This window comes from Chiloscyllium plagiosum, chromosome 4 (assembly GCF_004010195.1).
Source record: "Chiloscyllium plagiosum isolate BGI_BamShark_2017 chromosome 4, ASM401019v2, whole genome shotgun sequence".
Lineage (NCBI taxonomy): Eukaryota > Metazoa > Chordata > Chondrichthyes > Orectolobiformes > Hemiscylliidae > Chiloscyllium > Chiloscyllium plagiosum.
The window spans coordinates 81,864,668-81,882,813 of NC_057713.1; the positions used below are offsets into that span (position 1 = coordinate 81,864,668).

Genomic DNA, 18,146 nt, shown 5'->3' on the forward strand with positions numbered 1-18,146 from the left:
GAACAGCACAGCAGGTCAGGCAGCATCTAGGGAACAGAAGATTCGACGTTTCGGGCACATGCCCTTCCTGAAGAAGGGCATGTGCCCGAAACGTCGAATCTTCTGTTCCCTAGATGCTGCCTGACCTGCTGTGCTGTTCCAGCAATAAAGTTTCAGCAACCATATTTCTCGCTTCCCAAACCAGCCGAGGACAAATCTGGTCTGGCCCTGGCAACTTGTCGATCTTCATGTTTGTCAAAATTTTCAGCACATCAACTTCCTCAATCTCTATCCATTCCAGCATGCTTACCTGCTTCTCAATGGTTTCATTCACTACAAGGTCCTTTTCTTTAGTAAAGACAGAAGCAAAAACTCATTTAGGGCTTCCCCTACTTGTGTCCTTTGTGAAGGCAAACCAAAATATGTGAATTCGTCTGCCATCTCTTTGTTTCCCCATTATAACTTATTCTGTTTCTGGTTGTAAGGGACCAACATCAGACTTCAAAATTATTTTTTCCACATACCAAGAGTTACATAAAGTGTAATATTGTAGGGAGCCTCATTTACAAGAGTCACCCTGTTTCAGATCCAGGAATCAAAACACAGGAACAAATTCCTCCAATGGGCAATGCAGCTTTCATTGATATTGAGAAAAAAGTTCCAAATCAGCACAATAGATTTTAAAGCATCAAAACTGAGGTCATTACTATACCTTTCGGCCTACATATACAGGAATTCCAATAATCATGGCTGGAATTGCAATCCCTGCAATGAGAGCTATTCCGACAGGAGCACCAACCAATGTGCCAAGCTGCCACAGAATCTTCTTCTTACGACTCCAAGGCTTCTTTCCCCAAAATGTACAGCCAGAAGGACTAAATGGGAGATTAAAAAAATACAAAAAAAATCAAGTAAATTGCACTTTTCTAACAACTTTTAAAAATATGAATATATTTTAAAACTCACCACTTGGACATGTACATGACAGCATACTTACCGAACAAAAGTAATAAAAAAAGTTCCATCACTTTTGTTTCAAATTGTTATTTCAATGGCACTTAAATACAAGCTACAGACTAATCTTTGGACAGGCTAAATTGTGGTGATTATGGTGCAACTCTTTAAAAACTTGTCTTATTATGTTGCAATTAGACTGACAAGAAAACGTGTTAATTCCAAGTTCCTTGCTTTGTTTCCACTTTTTATTTCCTCCAATCAAAGTTGCTAAAATTATTAGAAAAGGATGGAGCATATTTTTTCCAAGACGACCAAATTAAACACAATTGGTCAAACACAAAACTATGGAATGGAAGCACTGCACAAATTTCGATCAAATTCATCTCCATACGTAAACGAGTGGAAAATAATTTGGCATCTGGAGTATAATGTGGAAAATTGTGAAGTTATCCACTGTTGAAGGAAAAGTAAGATAATGAGAATTTTAAAAAATGTAATTATGTAAGCATCTGAGTGAGCTGGACAGGGTAGATGCTGACATGATGTTTCCCTCATGGGGAAATCTACAATTTGGAGACAGCAATTTCAAACATTGGGTCCCCCATTTAAGAGAGAGATGGGGAAGACTTCCTTCTCTTAGAGGATTGTTAATTTTTGTAATTTTCTACTCCAGAGACTACTGAAGGCTGGGTTATTGAATATATCCATAGATCAGTTAAACACAATTTTGATCAAAACAGAGGTCAAGGAGACAAGCAACTGGAGTTGACAGCATGACTTCTACTGATTGAGGGAGCAGGCTTAAAGAGGCCTGCTCCTACTTGAATTTATGTTATATTCCCAAAGATATGGTATTCAAATATGATGGATTTCATTCAAAATGAACAAGACAATGACAAAGAAATTGTCAGTACTTTAATGGGGTCTTTAATCTCGTTTGGTGCTGGGAGATTCATTTTAATGCTATTTCCTACCCAAACGATTGGCAGCACCCTTATTCAGTGACCTTCCTAGTTGCAGCCTCTTGCTCTGCTCTCCAGTTCCTCCCAGATGCAGACTCATGACCCTCCCTCCTGAGCAAATTAGCCACACACCCCTATCAAGATTCAGATTTGATTAGAAGCTGGTGCTCCAATGTTGTGGCAGTGCGAGTCCTGATGATTAAGCAGTATTGTTGCTTTTGAAGTCAACATGGTTTTACAACTGCCTTTCAAAACTACTCCTACCTCACACTTTTCTTCCAAGCATTTGGTCACAATCAGGGCTCAAGAGAGGGAAAACTGTAAATGAGAATATTTCAAGACATGATCTTAAAAGCTCCTGCATTTCTCAACAATCAGAACTCACTTCTACAACATCAGCATTCCACCTTCAGATTGCATCTAGACCTTAAATACGATTCCTGAGAAGGACAACAGGAGACTGGGCAACATGATGGTCAGTACTCAGAAAGTAAAGCAAAGGGATGAGACCACAACTCAGAGTCGGGAAGCAAGGCAGGTTTACAGTGACCAGGAGGATCAGGAAACAGTATTACTGATGAGATGAAGGTTATCCAAGTTTCAAGTTACATTTTACTTTCATATTTTTAAACTTATCTTAAAACCCTCATTTACCAGGTGTAGGAATCTAGTATTATACAGTATTTCAACTTGTGGGTATAACATTTGCTTTCTCCTGATAAGACAAATCCTACAGAACTTGACTATAATTTTTAATATTGGTCCCTAAGGGTAACAGTGTTTCACTGAAAGCTATTTCAATTCGATTCAGAAAAAATGCTTCCAAGCCCATTTATGTTGCATTTCAAATCGATGTGAAGACTTTTCCATCAAATATTTGCAGAATCAGCTTTCCAGGCTTTAAAACAGTCTGGTGTCAGAGACAACCTGCCAGTTCACTTTATTACTAGTAAGTAAGCATGTGACATTGACTGTAGTAAGTTGACTTTTTAAAAACTGAAGTGTGAATTTTGGAGTCATTGCAACTTCCTTAGGATAATTGATTAGCGTGACTAAGACAAATATTTTGATATTAAAGGAATTGTGCACTGACAAGATTTTTAACCAGTTAAGATCAAATGTAGTCTTCGGTTAAAACAAAAGTATTTAAAATTCCATATTTGCAATTTAAATTTCTTTTTGTCTGCATTTATAATAGAACTGCCGATGTAATATGGTCGTGTTGTAATTACAATCTCTAGTCAGTGGTGGTGCTACAATGCCTCCACCCAAGCAGCTATAAACCACAATACGAAAGCAATTCTTTTTTTCTAAATGAGGACATAATGAAAATGATAGATACCGGATAGGAATGTCTCAGAGACATGGAAAACCTGTTAGCACCCATACAGTTCTAACCAAACCATCAATGCCCAATTTGTCCCACTGCTTCTCCATCATCCAATGCAAGATATTTCCTTCAATTAAATGCTAAAAAGTCAGAAACAACCATCTTAGATCCCCACCAAAGACTAAATTTCCTAGACACTAATCCTCTCTAGTCACTGTCAGAGGCTGACAAGAGTTTTTTTGTACACTTGGCATTCTCGAAGAATCTGAATGAAACTTCTGACATCATATATTCTCCATCACTAAGAACATTCATTTCAATCTTTAACATTGTGCATATCCACTTGGTGCTGGTCGAATCTCAATCGTGCCATGATTGTGTTTCAGACTCAACTATTCACAAATGCTTCTAAAATGGATCTATCCCAAAATCTCAACTGATGGTATCTTGACTTACACCAAGTCCCATTCAGCCATTTCCCCTCATGTTTGCAGATATAATTAGCTCAGATGTAACAAAACATGGATTTCAAAACTCTCACTGAGCTTTTCATGTCCTTCATTTCATCACCACTCCTTTGCGGTATAATCTCCTCCAACCCTACAACTCTCCAATACCTTTGCAATTTTGCAATTAAGGCCTCGGACAAATTTTTGTACAAAACTCCACCAGTGGCAGCCATTTAGATTGGAGTTCTGGAATTCCCTTAATAAATCTCTCCAACTCACAAACACTCACCCTAGACCCACCTCTTGGTGACCTTATGTTCTAACATCTCTTCCCTTTAACCAGTGTCAAACTTTGATTGATAATGAAGTGTCTTGGGAACTTTTACCACTTAAAAAGATTCTATGGAAATGATAATTGTTGCTAACATTCAACATTTTGAAAGAAACGTAAAGTGTCCACAATTCTGGAATCAGCCTTTCAAGATTTAGCTATTGTTAAAGACTTACCTTAAATAGTGTAGGTCAGAGATTTCTTTCATGCAGAGCCAACAGAACTCACAACCACATACTGCACAAGTCATATGATTGCAGCTTCCATCATTCATTTTTATTATGTATGCTGCACATCGTGGACAAGGTTTAATATCATCTGCTGTAAAATAAGAGGCAATGATAAACCACATTGAAAAATATAAATAAACAAAAGGGACTAAGCACAAGGGCCCTGCATCAATCTTCGTAAACCGAATTAAACTGTGTGCAACCAGCTTTTCAAATTCTTGAACCATCAGACCAATAAGTACTCCTTAATTTCTATTTGTTCCCTCACTTTCCAGTACATAGGCTTTTTCATTATTTGATTCCTGCTGTGATTAGGCATGTTACATCCTTGAAATTAATAATACAAGTTAAAGCTACTATGGCACACAAATTACCTCCCACTCTGTGTCAGATGATGATTCATGTTGCAGAACTTAATTCAAGACAGACCAAGTATACAGGGCTTAGAAGCTGATGTTCACAGCTCCTTCTCGATGGGTACATTTCAAAGAGCCCTGGTCTGCCACTCATTTGTCTGTTCGAACTTGTATCTGAGAGACTCAGACACCTGCCTGTTGTAAATGAGGGCCCTCCTTGTAACGTGAATCAAACAAGGAGGTTAGACAAAACTTCACCCAGAGTGGTTAAAATGTGGCATGTACTACCACATGGATGATTGAGGCAAACAACAGATGAACTAAAAGGGAAATACAAGACAGCAGAGTTGAACTAAGGTGGGAGAACAGCCATGTTGACTATAATCACCGACAGAGACCAATTGGATTGAATACTCTGTTTTTGTGGTGTAACTTTAGGTTCTAAACAATGGAGAATAAATCCCACACGTCATCCATTGCAACAAGATATGTAGTGCTGCAAGGAAAACTTGTGGAAAGTCATCTAAATTTCCATTTGGATTTTTCTGGAGCCAAGAAGAACAAACAGTCTTACTAAAATGCCCCCTTTCACCACCCACAAGTCATATTTCTGAGTCAGCTCCAATGAAAAGCCACCATATTTTCCACCCAGTCCAATGCTTGTTCACAATTTGGCAATGAAATAGAATCAAAACCAGTTTCACAAGCACTAGGCAAGTTACCCAGTGCCACTGTCTGCCCAATGTCCAGACAAAGTAAGAACTTCTGCTATTGTTGATCCTTGACAGAAGTTGTCACAAGGCACCTACTTGTAGCCAAGGTTGTATAGAAAGACTCTGTGGGAACATGGTGCCATTGGACACAAAGGAACACTCAATGTTCTTACAAGACTGCAAGTAATTTTTTAAGACAATTAGATCATACAATTTATGACTGGACAAGTAGATCCTATTCTGAGTTTGCATAGTAAGATGGTTTGGCGGAAGCAAATAGGTTGAAAATGAGCCACTTGCTTTTAAGTAATTTATTTCTCCTCGCCAGCAAGATCAAACATGTACAACTTGGCAAATACCAACATCATCTTCACAGGTGAGGGTCAAAACAAAAATACACTCGAGTTAGTTGCCTGTTTGGACAAGTTAATTCTTAAAATGTCAATACAGTTTCTAGCATGATTGGGGAATAGGACAGCAACACTGGAAAGCTGAAAACATTGTGTGTTTTTCTATGGGAGGAGGTTCCATTAAGAAAATGGTTACCTGTGGAGCGAGATGGTAAAATCTGATTGACCAGGAGGCTGTTTATTTCAGGTAACCCCTTTCTTCCCGAAATCTCGTCCTGAACGTATCTACGAAGAGTCCAGTTTTCTGTACCTGCTGCACCAGATTCCTGACTGTAGCTGATTGATGAAGAGCGTATTGCTCTTAATTGCAAACTCTGTGCTCTCTGTTGACGTGCTGCATCACAAGTCTGATTTGGATGCCATATTTGCTTACAGTGGTAACAGAACTCAGTGCCACATCCTTCACGGGCACAAGTGAGTTTAGGACAGCTGGCACAGCCAAACGCTATCACTGCATAACTGAAAAAGTAAAAAGATATTAGTTGTGGTCTGTGAGAAAAACAAGTTAAGTCCTTATCACTGCTTTATTTTACTGGGCATCAAGTGAGTTACTCAAATCATAGACAAGCCATGCATGCATCCCAAAGGATGCTTGGATTTTGCAACTTTGAATCACTAAACAACTTCATGCAAATCTTCAAATTTACCTTACCAAGACTCAAAATTATTACAAAGCAATGTTTGACCTAAATTCCAGTCCTTAAATTGAACTAAACCAAATTACAAGTTTGGTACAGTCACAGATGCCAGTGACTGTACCAAAGCACCTTACTTTATGGGTTTGACTCTCATTGCCCTATAGCTTTCTCATTTAATAGTACAACCCAAAGATATGTAATACTTCTAAGCCATTGTGACCTTTAAACAAATCATCTTAACCGTCAAATACGTAGTTCAAAGTTTCAAATATGGCCTATATAGTGGATAGGGGAATGTTTATAATGCTGTTTATGTGGACTTCCAGAAAGCATTTGACAAAGGCCCACATAAGAAACATAACTACACTAGAAGCCTATGGATAGGAGGCAAAATTACTGACATGGCTACAAAATTGGTTGAGTGGGAGGCAACAGAAAGTAGTAATAATGCAAAGGAACTCAAAATGGCAAGACATGACCAGTGGTGACAAGAATCTGTAATAGGGCCTTAATTATTCACTTTATTTATTAATGACTTAGATAAACACATACAAAATCATATATCCAAACTTGTTGATCACAAAGTAAGGCAGCATTGTAATTTTATGCTTTCATCAACACTGTCTACAAAGAATTATTGACAACCTAAGTGAATGGGCAAAATGTGGATTTCAACATGAGCAAGTGAGAGGTTCCACATTTGAGACTAAAGAACAATAGAGGAGATTAAATATAGTGAGACTGCGTGTTCAAGAACATAGATCTTTAAAATTTTACAATCAGGTGCAGAAAATAATCAAGAAAACTAATGACATGCTGGCCTTTATGTCGAGAGAAGTGGAGTAGTAGGATGTAGACGTTATGCTGCAGTTATACAAAATCCTAGTTAGACCCAACTTGGAGTACTGAGAGCATATACAGACACAGCAGCTTAGAAAGGATGTATTGGCCTTGGAGGAAGTACAATATAGATTTACAAGAATGATACCTGGAATTATGTTATGAGGAGACATTATATAAATTAGGCCCATTTTCTCTAGAAATCAAAAAGATAAGGGGGAAGGGGTCTGATAAAAAGTCTTCATGATATTACCAGGAAAAATAAGGGTAAATAGAAAAATAAACTATTGCTTGGTTAGAAATTAAAATATTAGTGGGCAGAATCTAAGAATTGGGGTCAGACCATTCAGGAGAAATGTCAGGATGCACTTCCCAAGCTCCCACCTTGGGACTCTCCAACCACACGGGAGCAATGTGGATTTCACCAGTTTCCCCATCTTCCCTCCCTCCACCTTATCCCAGTCCCAACATTCCACTCGGCACCGCCCTCTTGAACGGTCCTACCTATCCATCTTCCTTCCCAGCTATTTGCTTCACCCTCCTCTGCAACCTATCATTTTCACCTTATTCATCTATCTATTGCTTTAACAGCTACCTTCGCCCCACCCCCACCCTCCCTACCATTTATCTCTCAGCTCCCTTGGCCCACAAGCCTCATTCCTGATGAGGGGCTTATGCCCGAAACATCGACTCTCCTGTTCCTTGGATGCTGCCAGATCGACTCTGCTTTACCAGCACTACACCCTTCAAATTAAAATTTATGGTACCCATTTTAAATGTTTGCAGTGTTGTCAAGCAGATTTTAGTATTAAAATGTCACATACCCATCTTTACATGCAATTCTAAAATCTAACAGAAGTCTTGAACTTGGGAATATCTAACAGTTTTCTGTTCCATGGTTTCACGCTGGTTGCAAATAATCATTAAGATTATTAGAAACACCCTTAAGCAATTTATCTAATTGGTATTAACTAACTAATGTGGGCCAGAAAGGCAACAGGTTGTATGCCGTTTGGATCGCCTTTGCATCAGTAGGGAAATACTTTGGTTGCTTCACGTTTGGCAGGGATGTTTAGTCTGATGTAGCATCTAATTTTTACTTTGAGGGCCAGGAATCATTAATGATGGCAGCTGTAAGTCTTGCCTCTTGCAGCCCATGGGCTCAGTAAAACTAAATACTTCACTATGTTAATGCTATGTAAATGCAAGTTATTCTTGATGTTAAAACATCACAAGCAGGATTTTAAAAAGTTGACAATTGCAGAAGTCGGAATACAAAATGTGTACGGCATAACCACTACAAAGTTCTTTCTATAGTTATCTTGAAGATTTACAGTACATTTTCAGGCACAGCATGAGAAACAGATGAAGTCACACAACTCTGACATCTCAAATAATCCTATTTGCATGAAAAGATGCAAACTACCAATAAGACTCTCATTTCAATTAAGGGCTCAGCAGAGTTACTGCAGTGAGTCAATACCATTACTTGATTATGCTGGTTAATGATCTAAGTTTGGGTAGCTGGTGGATAGGAATAAAGCCACAAACTCTTAGATTTGCTGCAAAGCAATTGTGTTCCTACTTCTGGGCCAGAAGGCCCAAGTTCAAGTCCCACCTGCTTCTGAAGTGTGTGTTATATCACATCAACAGGTTGTTCAAATATCTGCAGCTTCTACTGAATGATCCCAAAGGGGATCTTAGAACTGATCAGTACTCCCTCTTCTGATTGCAAGTAAACCAACTACTTGGCAGTGAATCGTCACAGTATCACTATTGAATCTCCCAATTAAATAAAGATTGGTTGTGGATGTAGCACAGTGTGACAAACACCCAAAAAACTGAACCTCAACATGCAATCCATATATGCAGGAAAGCAGCAAGTGAACGATATATGCAGTCATTTTTAATTCTTTACATCCACAGGCCGAGGTATGATAACGAATGTTCAAGTTCTAATTAGAATACGCCAAAGCAACCAGAATCAAATCCAAGTTTGAGATTCAAAAACAAATCTAGATTCAATACATTTCATAAGTGCTCCAAAAAATACTTCCTCAAAATATTCCAAATATTGATCTGTCAATAAGTGTAAGATTAAAATGTTTTAGAACATTCCTTTTCCAAAAATAAAAGAAGAAATTGTCCAAGTGATTAATAGATAGCATTTACTTCAGCATTTAACAGTAACAAAGTCAGTTTTAATATAATTCTAGAAACAGCAATTCAACTAGCCCCAACTCCCTGAAGGCTCTGCAAATAACTTTCCTTCAGATAAATATCCAATTTATTTTTGAAAGTCACAATTGAATCTGTGCCACAATTTCAGACAGTGCATTCCAGATTGAACCAATCTCTATGTGGTATGACCAAACCCATTTGATTCTGTGCAGCAGTTTCTAAAACATTAGAGTCAACTTTAAAATTATAGAGTAAATCCTTCCATGATGTAAGCCCCTCTCAATCTCTCTTGCAGCCTTATAATACCCGTAAATCTCTGCAATTCTCCAATGGGAATGGACGGGTATCAGGTGACAGTAACCAAATTCCACAGCCTTTCAAACAACGCTTGAACTGTTACCTGGGTTAGCTAGCACAGGTGCAGCTGGCATCCAGAAATGATGATTGTAACCTGGAGTCACTTTACACTCACATGCATGAAGGGAAAGAATCTCCTAACCCAACAATACAAATCTGACAATTTCCTTCTACCTCTCAACACAAAACATTTCACAGGTTTCACAGGAATTGAACACCTTTCATATGCCTAAATAACAGCTTTGCCACATCCTTCCCAACTATTCTGACAGTGAGTGTAGATTCCAATCCAAGTCTCACAATGCCCAAAACAGATTTCCAAAAGGAGTTTCTGAAAAGCAATCAGTAGTGAAAACCATGACTTTGTTTTCTTCCACCTGAAGTGGAAACCAGAGGCAATAGCTAACCAGGAGGCCAAGGATTAATTAATTTATGGACTAAACTGGCTGAAGTGACCTTCTACCTATGGCTAAAGTTAGTATTGCTGGCTTTTAAATTACACAAACTATTCTAAGTTGCATGTCATGTTAATTCGCAAGAGTTTAAGCATACTATAAATGGCCTTCATTACAAGAGGAATGGAGTACAGGAGCAGCTGTACAGGGCCCTGGTGAGACCACACCTGGAGTATTGTGTGTAGTTTTGGTCTCCAAATTTTAGGAAGGACATTCTGGCTATTGAGGGACTGCAGCGTAAATTCATGAGGTCAATTCCCGGAATGGCTAGACTATCATATGTTGAAAGATTGGAGTGACTGGGCTTGTATACACTTGAGTTTAGAAGGATGAGAGGGGATCTGATTGAGATGTATATGAATATTAAAGGATTGGACACTCTGAAGGCAAGAAGCACGTTTCTGCTGATTGGTGAGTCCAGAACCAGAGGACACAGTTTAAAAATAAGGGGTAGGCCATTTAGAACACAATTGAGAAGAAACTTCTTTACCCAGAGAGTGGTGGGTATATGGAATGGTCTGCCCCAGAAGGCAGTGGAGGCTAAGTCTCTGGATACTTTCAAGAAAGAGATGGATAGAGCTCTTAAAGTGGAATCAAGGGTTATGGGGATAAGGCTAGAACAGGATACTGATTGTGGATGATCAGCCATGATCATAATGAATGGTGGTGCTGGTTCGAAGGGCCGAATGTCCTATGCCTGCACCTATTGTCTATTGTCTAAATGAACCTACATTCAAAAGTTTGGAAAATATTTATTCAAAACTGAATCGTGAACTGGTGCACTAACTTAGTTTAAAACAAAACTTGTTTCAAATGCATAGTAGAGTCAGAAAGTTGCCATACGAAAAGCAACATTCTAATCAGAGACATCCAAGCATCAAAACTTGTTAACTGTGGTGTTAAACAGCCTTAGACCTCATTACACAAGTTCTCCCCTCTACTGTGAAAAATTAAACATTTTCATTAGGTCAGTCTAATGTAAAATTGTAGCATTAGAAGGACATAAATATCTATGACAACAGTTGTTAACATACGTTATTACCTAACTACAGAACAGTGCTTTGCTCAGTTCACAGAATGCATTTAATAACTCAAAGCAGCAATATTTCGAACACTGAACAAGTAACCACATATTGCCTCTTTTGCCTCTTCATTTCCATGTCAACCATTTCATCGAATATGGTCTTTCCTTACCCACAATCTGGAGCAGGGCACCATCTGCAGTCTGGATCTGCCACCAGCCACCGGCGTAACATAAACTCCTCATACTTCTCCATAAGTACATCATCGTTTAAAATTGACTGGATATCATGTGGGTTGAATCTCTCAGTACACTCTGGGCAGCTAATATTAACCCGACTTTCAGAGATCTCTATCCTCAAGTACTGCCGTAAGCAATCTGCACATGACCTGTGGAGGCAAGTCATTATATCTGGGAATTTGTCCTTAGAAAGACGCAAAAGGCACAGGGGGCATTCAAGAAAGTCTCCATCTTGTTTGTCAGTAGATGCGGTCCCATTTTCAGAAGGACCGCAGGTTGACACTGAGTTTTTATCATTACATAGTTCTGAATGAATGCTTTCAATACTTGCAATCCCGTCAACTCCGCCATTTAAATCCCTAGACTTTCGCTTTGATTCTTTTTTTCTTCGAAACAGAGACCCAAGTGAAAGGCGACGTTTCTTTGGCGCCTTTTTAACAGAAGGTAAACTAACAGAAGATGCAGAGGACTGGAGATCGCGTTCTGATCCCATTTGCTGATTGTGATGCAAACTCATTTCTCTTGCACCCCTCTCTCAAGAGGTTCCAGTCTTGGAAATGTGCTGCAGAATGTTGATATTCCAAGTGCTAATCCATGTTCTATAAATTTTCATTCATCAAATGGGTGATCACAAAACAAGTTACCAGAAAACAAAATCCAGGAATTTCTGGAAAAGAAAACAGGAAACAGTCAAATCATTCAATTGTACCCACGCTGTGAATGATACATAATTTATGTATAACTTCTGAAAATGTTGGCCATTAAAAAAAAATCAATATAAAATTTCAGAAATATTCATGAAAATTAGTATATATATAGAAATGAAGATGTCCAAACACCAGCTCAAAAAGATTAGAAAATGACCAGATGACAAAAAATATGAAAGAGAGCCACTTAAAAATCATGACAAATTCTGCGCAGGAAGCTATGAGACATTATATAAGCTTTAGGGAGGAGAGGGAGTCACAGTTTATTTATGAAGAATCATAACATACAAAAACATTTCTGATGTAAAAGTATGCCAACTACAGGATGAGTAGAAAGAGACACTTCTTCATGTTGGGTATCTCCAACTTGCCAAGCACAAATCTCAACTGTGCCATGGGAAAGTATCAATATTCTCAATATTCCAAGTGCAATCTGACAAATGCCTTAGATAGTTTTTAAATACCTTCCTATTTTTAAATACTCCATTCCCTTTGGAAATAAATATAATGAGTAACATACCAAGTCACAATTGCTTGTAAATCCTCTGGCTTTAAAATCTGACTTCATCATTATGGAATGACGAACTTCTCCATTATTTTAGAAAATTAAAAATCCACAGAATTTTAAAATCGACCTCTACATTAATCACACAAATGCTCCCTGTAAATATTTTTAAAAGTGTATTTGAGAATTCTTCTGGTCTACCATTTCCCCAAACAGTGCCAGAATTAATGTCGGGAAAGATAATCGCCACACGAGATCTTGTCCTACAGGAAGGTTGAGGTCAGTGGTGAACGTTCGCACTTTACCACTCACTAAGTACAAAATACAGACCGATAATTTGATTGAGACTCAACCAGTTATGATTAAACAAAATAGTTGTAAAAATTATTAATAGTGGATCTCCAGCATCTGCGGTCCTCACTTTCTCCTAGAATTATTAACAAGCCAAACATATTAACCACTAACAAAAAGTATTCACATTTGGTGTAGAAAAATGCAGTCTGCAATTTCAACCAACTTTTGCAATCACTGATGGTCATATTTGATCATGTCAGGTTTGCAAAGCATCTTAATAAGTTTGAAAGTGATCATCCCCAAAACCAGATCCCAAATATCCAAAAGCCTGAAATTCTAATAGCCTGAATGTTAATATTGCTCAATTAGTAATTTTTCTTAGTATTAAATACAAAGGGTTTTTTGTTTACTTTGCTAGATTTTTAGTTTTTAGATTAGATTACAGTGTGGAAACAGGCCCTTCGGCCCAACAAGTCCACACCGACCCGCCGAAGCGAAACCCACCCATACCCCTACATTTACCCCTTACCTAACACTACGGGCAATTTAGTATGGCCAATTCACCTGACCCTGCACATCTTTGGACTGTGGGAGGAAACCGGAGCACCCGGAGGAAACCCACGCAGACACGGGGAGAACGTGCAAACTCCACACAGTCAGTCGCCTGAGGCGGGAATTGAACCCGGGTCTCTGGCGCTGTGAGGCAGCAGTGCTAACCACTGTGCCACCGTGCCGCCCACAGTTGTATATGCTGACAAAAAAATCAGCAAGAACCAGTTCAATACTAACAAATAATTAATTCAGTGATAAACTAAGCATCTGAGAAATAATTTGGATAGTTCTTCTTAATGTGTACAATAATAACCACAAAAACAGCAAACAGACATAGATAAGCATGGTCATTTGATGATTATACATTCAGAAGCTTCTGCTCTTCTCCATTTTTTCCAATTCAAATCTGTCCTGCCTGAGCTGTAAATAGAACTTCACGTAGCTCCTGTCCCATTATGCCTTTGACTCTCACCACACTAAAATCATGACCACCTGATTTTCATTCTTGGCTGCTAGTAGCAACAACATTGTAAATATTTTTCTTTTCTCGTGTATTCTCCCATCCTTTTCAAAACTGCCATCATACTCAAAGATAACATCTCTGATTCTGCAAACTCTCTAAATCCTAGGAGCAGCTCATTTCCCAAATCTGAGTCCAAAGTTCTCCAAACAGTCATCTACCCTTGGACATTAGAATGCAGGTTCATAGTTCCTAGAAAGTGGAATCACAGGCAGACAGGGTAGCAAAGACTATGTTTGGTACGTTTGCCTTTACTGGTCAGTGCACTGGAGTTGGGAGGTCATGATATGGCTGCACAGAATATTGGTTAGGTCACTGTTGGAATAATGCATTCGATTCTGGTCTTCCCGTTAATGGAAAAGGATGTTGTTGAACTTAAAAGAAATAATAAAAGACTTACAAGAATGTTGCCAAGGTTGGTGGGTTTGAGCTACAGGGAGACGCTGAATGGCCAGGACTATTTTCCCTGAAGGGTCAGAGGTTGAGAGATGACCTCAGGTTTATAAAATCATGAAGGACATGGATAGAGAGAATAGTCAAGATCTTTCCCCAGGGTTGGGAGTCCAAAAGTAGAGGGCATAGGTTTAAGGTGCATGGGGAATGATTTAAAAGGGACTTAAGGGGCCACTTTTTCAAGCAGAAGATAGTGTGTGCCAGATGAAGTGGTGGCACAATTACAACATTTAAAAAGGCATCTGGATGGGTACATGAATAGGAAGAGTTTAGAAGGATATGGGCCAAATGGGACTAGATTAATTTAGGAAATCTGGTCCGCACGGATAAGTTGGATCCAAGGGTCTGTTTCATGTTGCACAATTCTAAGATTCAGCACTGAAACAGATCTCATGGGAGGAGATAGCCTAGTAATATTAACTTTGTCTATTAATCCAAAGATCCAGATAACTTTCTGGGGACACTCGTTCGAATCCCACTACAGATGGTGGAATTTGAATTCAATAAACATCTGGAATTAAGAAACCAGTGATGACCATTAATCCAATGTTGATTGTCAGAAAAACCCATCTGGTTCACTGACGTCCTTTAGGGAATGAAATCTGTCATCCTTACCTGGTCTGGCCTACATGTGACTCCAGACCCACAGCAATGTGGTTGACTCATAACTACCTTCTTGGCAATTGGGGATGGGCAATAAATGCTACCTAGCCAGCAACACCCTAATCCCATGAGCAAACTTTTTTTCTTAAATCAAATAACAAACAATGCCTTCCCTTCTATGTTAGGCTGCAAAATGTGACAAGACGAAGTGTAGTATTTTTCTCTGACCCTCCTCTGTTGTCCAGCTTGTTGGGACAGCCTATGATTTGTTCTATACTCACCTATCCAACTATAGCAAATTAAAAACAATATCAAGGAAAGGAAAAGCCATAGGCAAGAATGAAGTCAATTTCATGATTTCATTATGTCACAAAAGATCATGTGGGTTCTGTTTCACCCTGTTATTCCTTGTATTAAGGATCCTTTCTCCTTAATATTTTTAAAACTGAAAAATATGAATAACTCAACTACTGATTTTAAAACTGGGAAGGGATCAAAGTACATCTGGGGTGTGGAACTGAAGAAGTCATTAGGAGAACAAATGAAAATAAAAAACAAATAGAAAGTGCAGTACATGAAGTGTCATATATCGATAACTATGTTCTATGTCACTTAGACAACTTTGGCTTTCTTTAAACATTCTGAAGTACGTAAATGCACATGTTGGAGATTTATCATGCTCTTTACTTGTACTTGGAGGTGGATTTATAAGGATGTGATTCATTAGTGCAAGATTGCACAATGCAGAACAGTAGATTAGATTCATTTCAAAATTACTCCAGTTTAAATACCATATTAAGACGCACCCTTGCAGTTATAAAAATGTCATTAAGTTAGCAGGTATGAAGTTAGCGTCACCACACAAAGAGCTGAATAGTCACTGCCTTCAGAGAGTTAACCAAATTGTGTTCTTCTGAATGTGTGTGCAAAAACTCAGTAAAGTTCATCACGTTAAAAGCAAATCAGAGGTAATTCAATGGCTTCTAACAGACCAGTATCAATAAATTGACTCTTAACACCATCTAATTAATAAATGCTGGTCCAGTTAGTGACACCTACATCCCATGAATGATAAAAATAGAAGATTGTATTATTATGCACAAGACAAAAAACCCTTAAGTCCTGTTTCAATTAAATAACAGTTACTCTGATACTTATCTGGATTGGCATAATAAAAATGGATTAAACTGCATCACCCTCATGCTAGTCAACTATAACCCAAGTTCCCTTCTCATCTTGGACCATATGAGGAGTATTCAGAGTTTTAGGGAATCGAGAGTACCTATGTGTGTAACAGTTCACCCACAGTTGCTCTGAACGTTTAAACTGTATCAAATTAGGACTACTCTGCTGAAGTCACATGTACATGAATCAGGATAGAAAATCAACTCAGATTATATTACCTATGTAAAATCCATTACAAAACCACAAATCATTTGTTTTAGGAGTACATAGACAGTTGGCTGGCACCTAACTTAATTTTACATTTTCATTCACAACATTGTGCTTAAAACACTAAAATGTTCATAATAATTCATAAGTACAGGTAGCTCTCCTATAATGCCATAGTTGCATTCCAACAAAACCTTACTTCATATAAATAATGGGGACGAGGGAAAAGTGGGGTTGGGGCAGACCAGCAAAAAATACCACTCACGATCGCTCAAAAATCACCCAAAAATCAAACACAAAGTATAGTACAGCCTGAATGAAGATATAAATTACATTTATCAATGAAACAAAATTAAGTTTAACACAGTATATTTAAAAAATATTGTTAATGCAGGGACAGAGGGTCATCATGGTGCATAAGGCAAACTCCCTCATTCCTGTTAAGCCAGCTATATAACATTCTCTCCTTACATTCAAAATACTTTAAAATATCTAGCTTCTCTTCCAGTGTTATAGACTTGTGTTCCCCACTTGCAATTTTATCACCAGGATGCTTCTCGCTAACATTTTTGTCACAATGCCCCTCCATTTTTCAAAAAAAAGGGATAATCTAAGATTAGTGTACCTTTCACCGGAAGCTGCTCAATGTATCTCTCATAGAAAGCTGCTCTGTCGGCAGCTGACATGGGCAAACCTGCAGAATGGCACGAAGACCGATGCTGACATTAGCACATGCGCAGAATGGCATGAACATTGGCACATGCAGAATGAAGCATGCAAATGATCACCGCTGGAGTGACGCTATTGCCAACAGAGGCAAGTGCTCTCGAAACTCCCATTCCTCAGTGACGTTATAAACAAATCGCGATGCCAGAACATGCATTATCCAAGAAATACCTTCACATGCCTCCCTTTATCTTCTCTTGCCATTCAAATCAGATCATAACTGATCAATACCTCAAACTGTACTTACCTGCATTTCACCCTAAATTAACCTTGGTACCAGGGAGCGGGTCTGATTAAAACTGTATAATTGAAGCACCACTCCCTTCAACTTCCTCAAAATAAAGGCAAACATTGCAGGAACGCTGTCAATTATCTTTCAAATCATGATTTGATATATGTTTATCTAAATCTCTTGCTCCTCTATAGTTCCTCTAATTCAAGGAAATATTCCAATTTGTTTTCCAAATCCTAAGTTGATGATCAAACACTTCTCTCATATCACAATTTTGCTCATTGAAGTAATTTATTCCTTGCAGTTTACAGCACCCAAGTGCCACCTACAAACATCGAGAGTCAGCCTCCACTAATGTATGTAATAAAGTCTCAGTACAGATCACAGAGAGGACATCACATGTCAGATCCTGCAAATTGGAGAGAAATTCCTTTATCTTGGCACTCTGCTTCCCAACCAAGGCCAATTCACATCATAAAGCCAGCTTCATTAGCTGCATTTTTCTTTAATTTATGGGAATTTGAGACATTACTAAAAAGACAAACATTTGTGCACCCTTACTGTACTTGTGAAGGCAGTAGTTCTGATGGTGTTGATACATTTACAATGCTGTTCGACAAGGAGCATCAAGATGTTGACCCAGCATCTATAACAATTCTTCCAAGTCTGGATGGTGTGGAGTTTGGAAGGCAACTTGCAGGTGGTGGTGGTGT

General features: G+C 38.5%; 1 protein-coding gene across 5 annotated transcripts in view; it reads right to left on the minus strand.

Annotated features, from left to right (window-relative positions):
* The window catches only part of rnf19a (ring finger protein 19A, RBR E3 ubiquitin protein ligase), a 74,352-nt gene that overhangs the window by 22,805 nt on the left and 33,401 nt on the right, over positions 1-18,146 (minus strand). For 4 of the 5 annotated variants that reach the window (XM_043688492.1, XM_043688489.1, XM_043688490.1 and 1 more), the window contains 4 exons: positions 11,383-12,116; positions 5,854-6,176; positions 4,185-4,329; positions 692-854 (listed from right to left, as the gene is read on the minus strand). In XM_043688492.1, the coding sequence (XP_043544427.1) occupies positions 692-854; positions 4,185-4,329; positions 5,854-6,176; positions 11,383-11,966 (1,215 nt within the window). In that variant the 5' untranslated portion in view covers positions 11,967-12,116. The remainder of the gene's footprint in view (positions 1-691; positions 855-4,184; positions 4,330-5,853; positions 6,177-11,382; positions 12,117-18,146) is intronic. The other variant, XM_043688493.1, reaches the window with a different exon arrangement.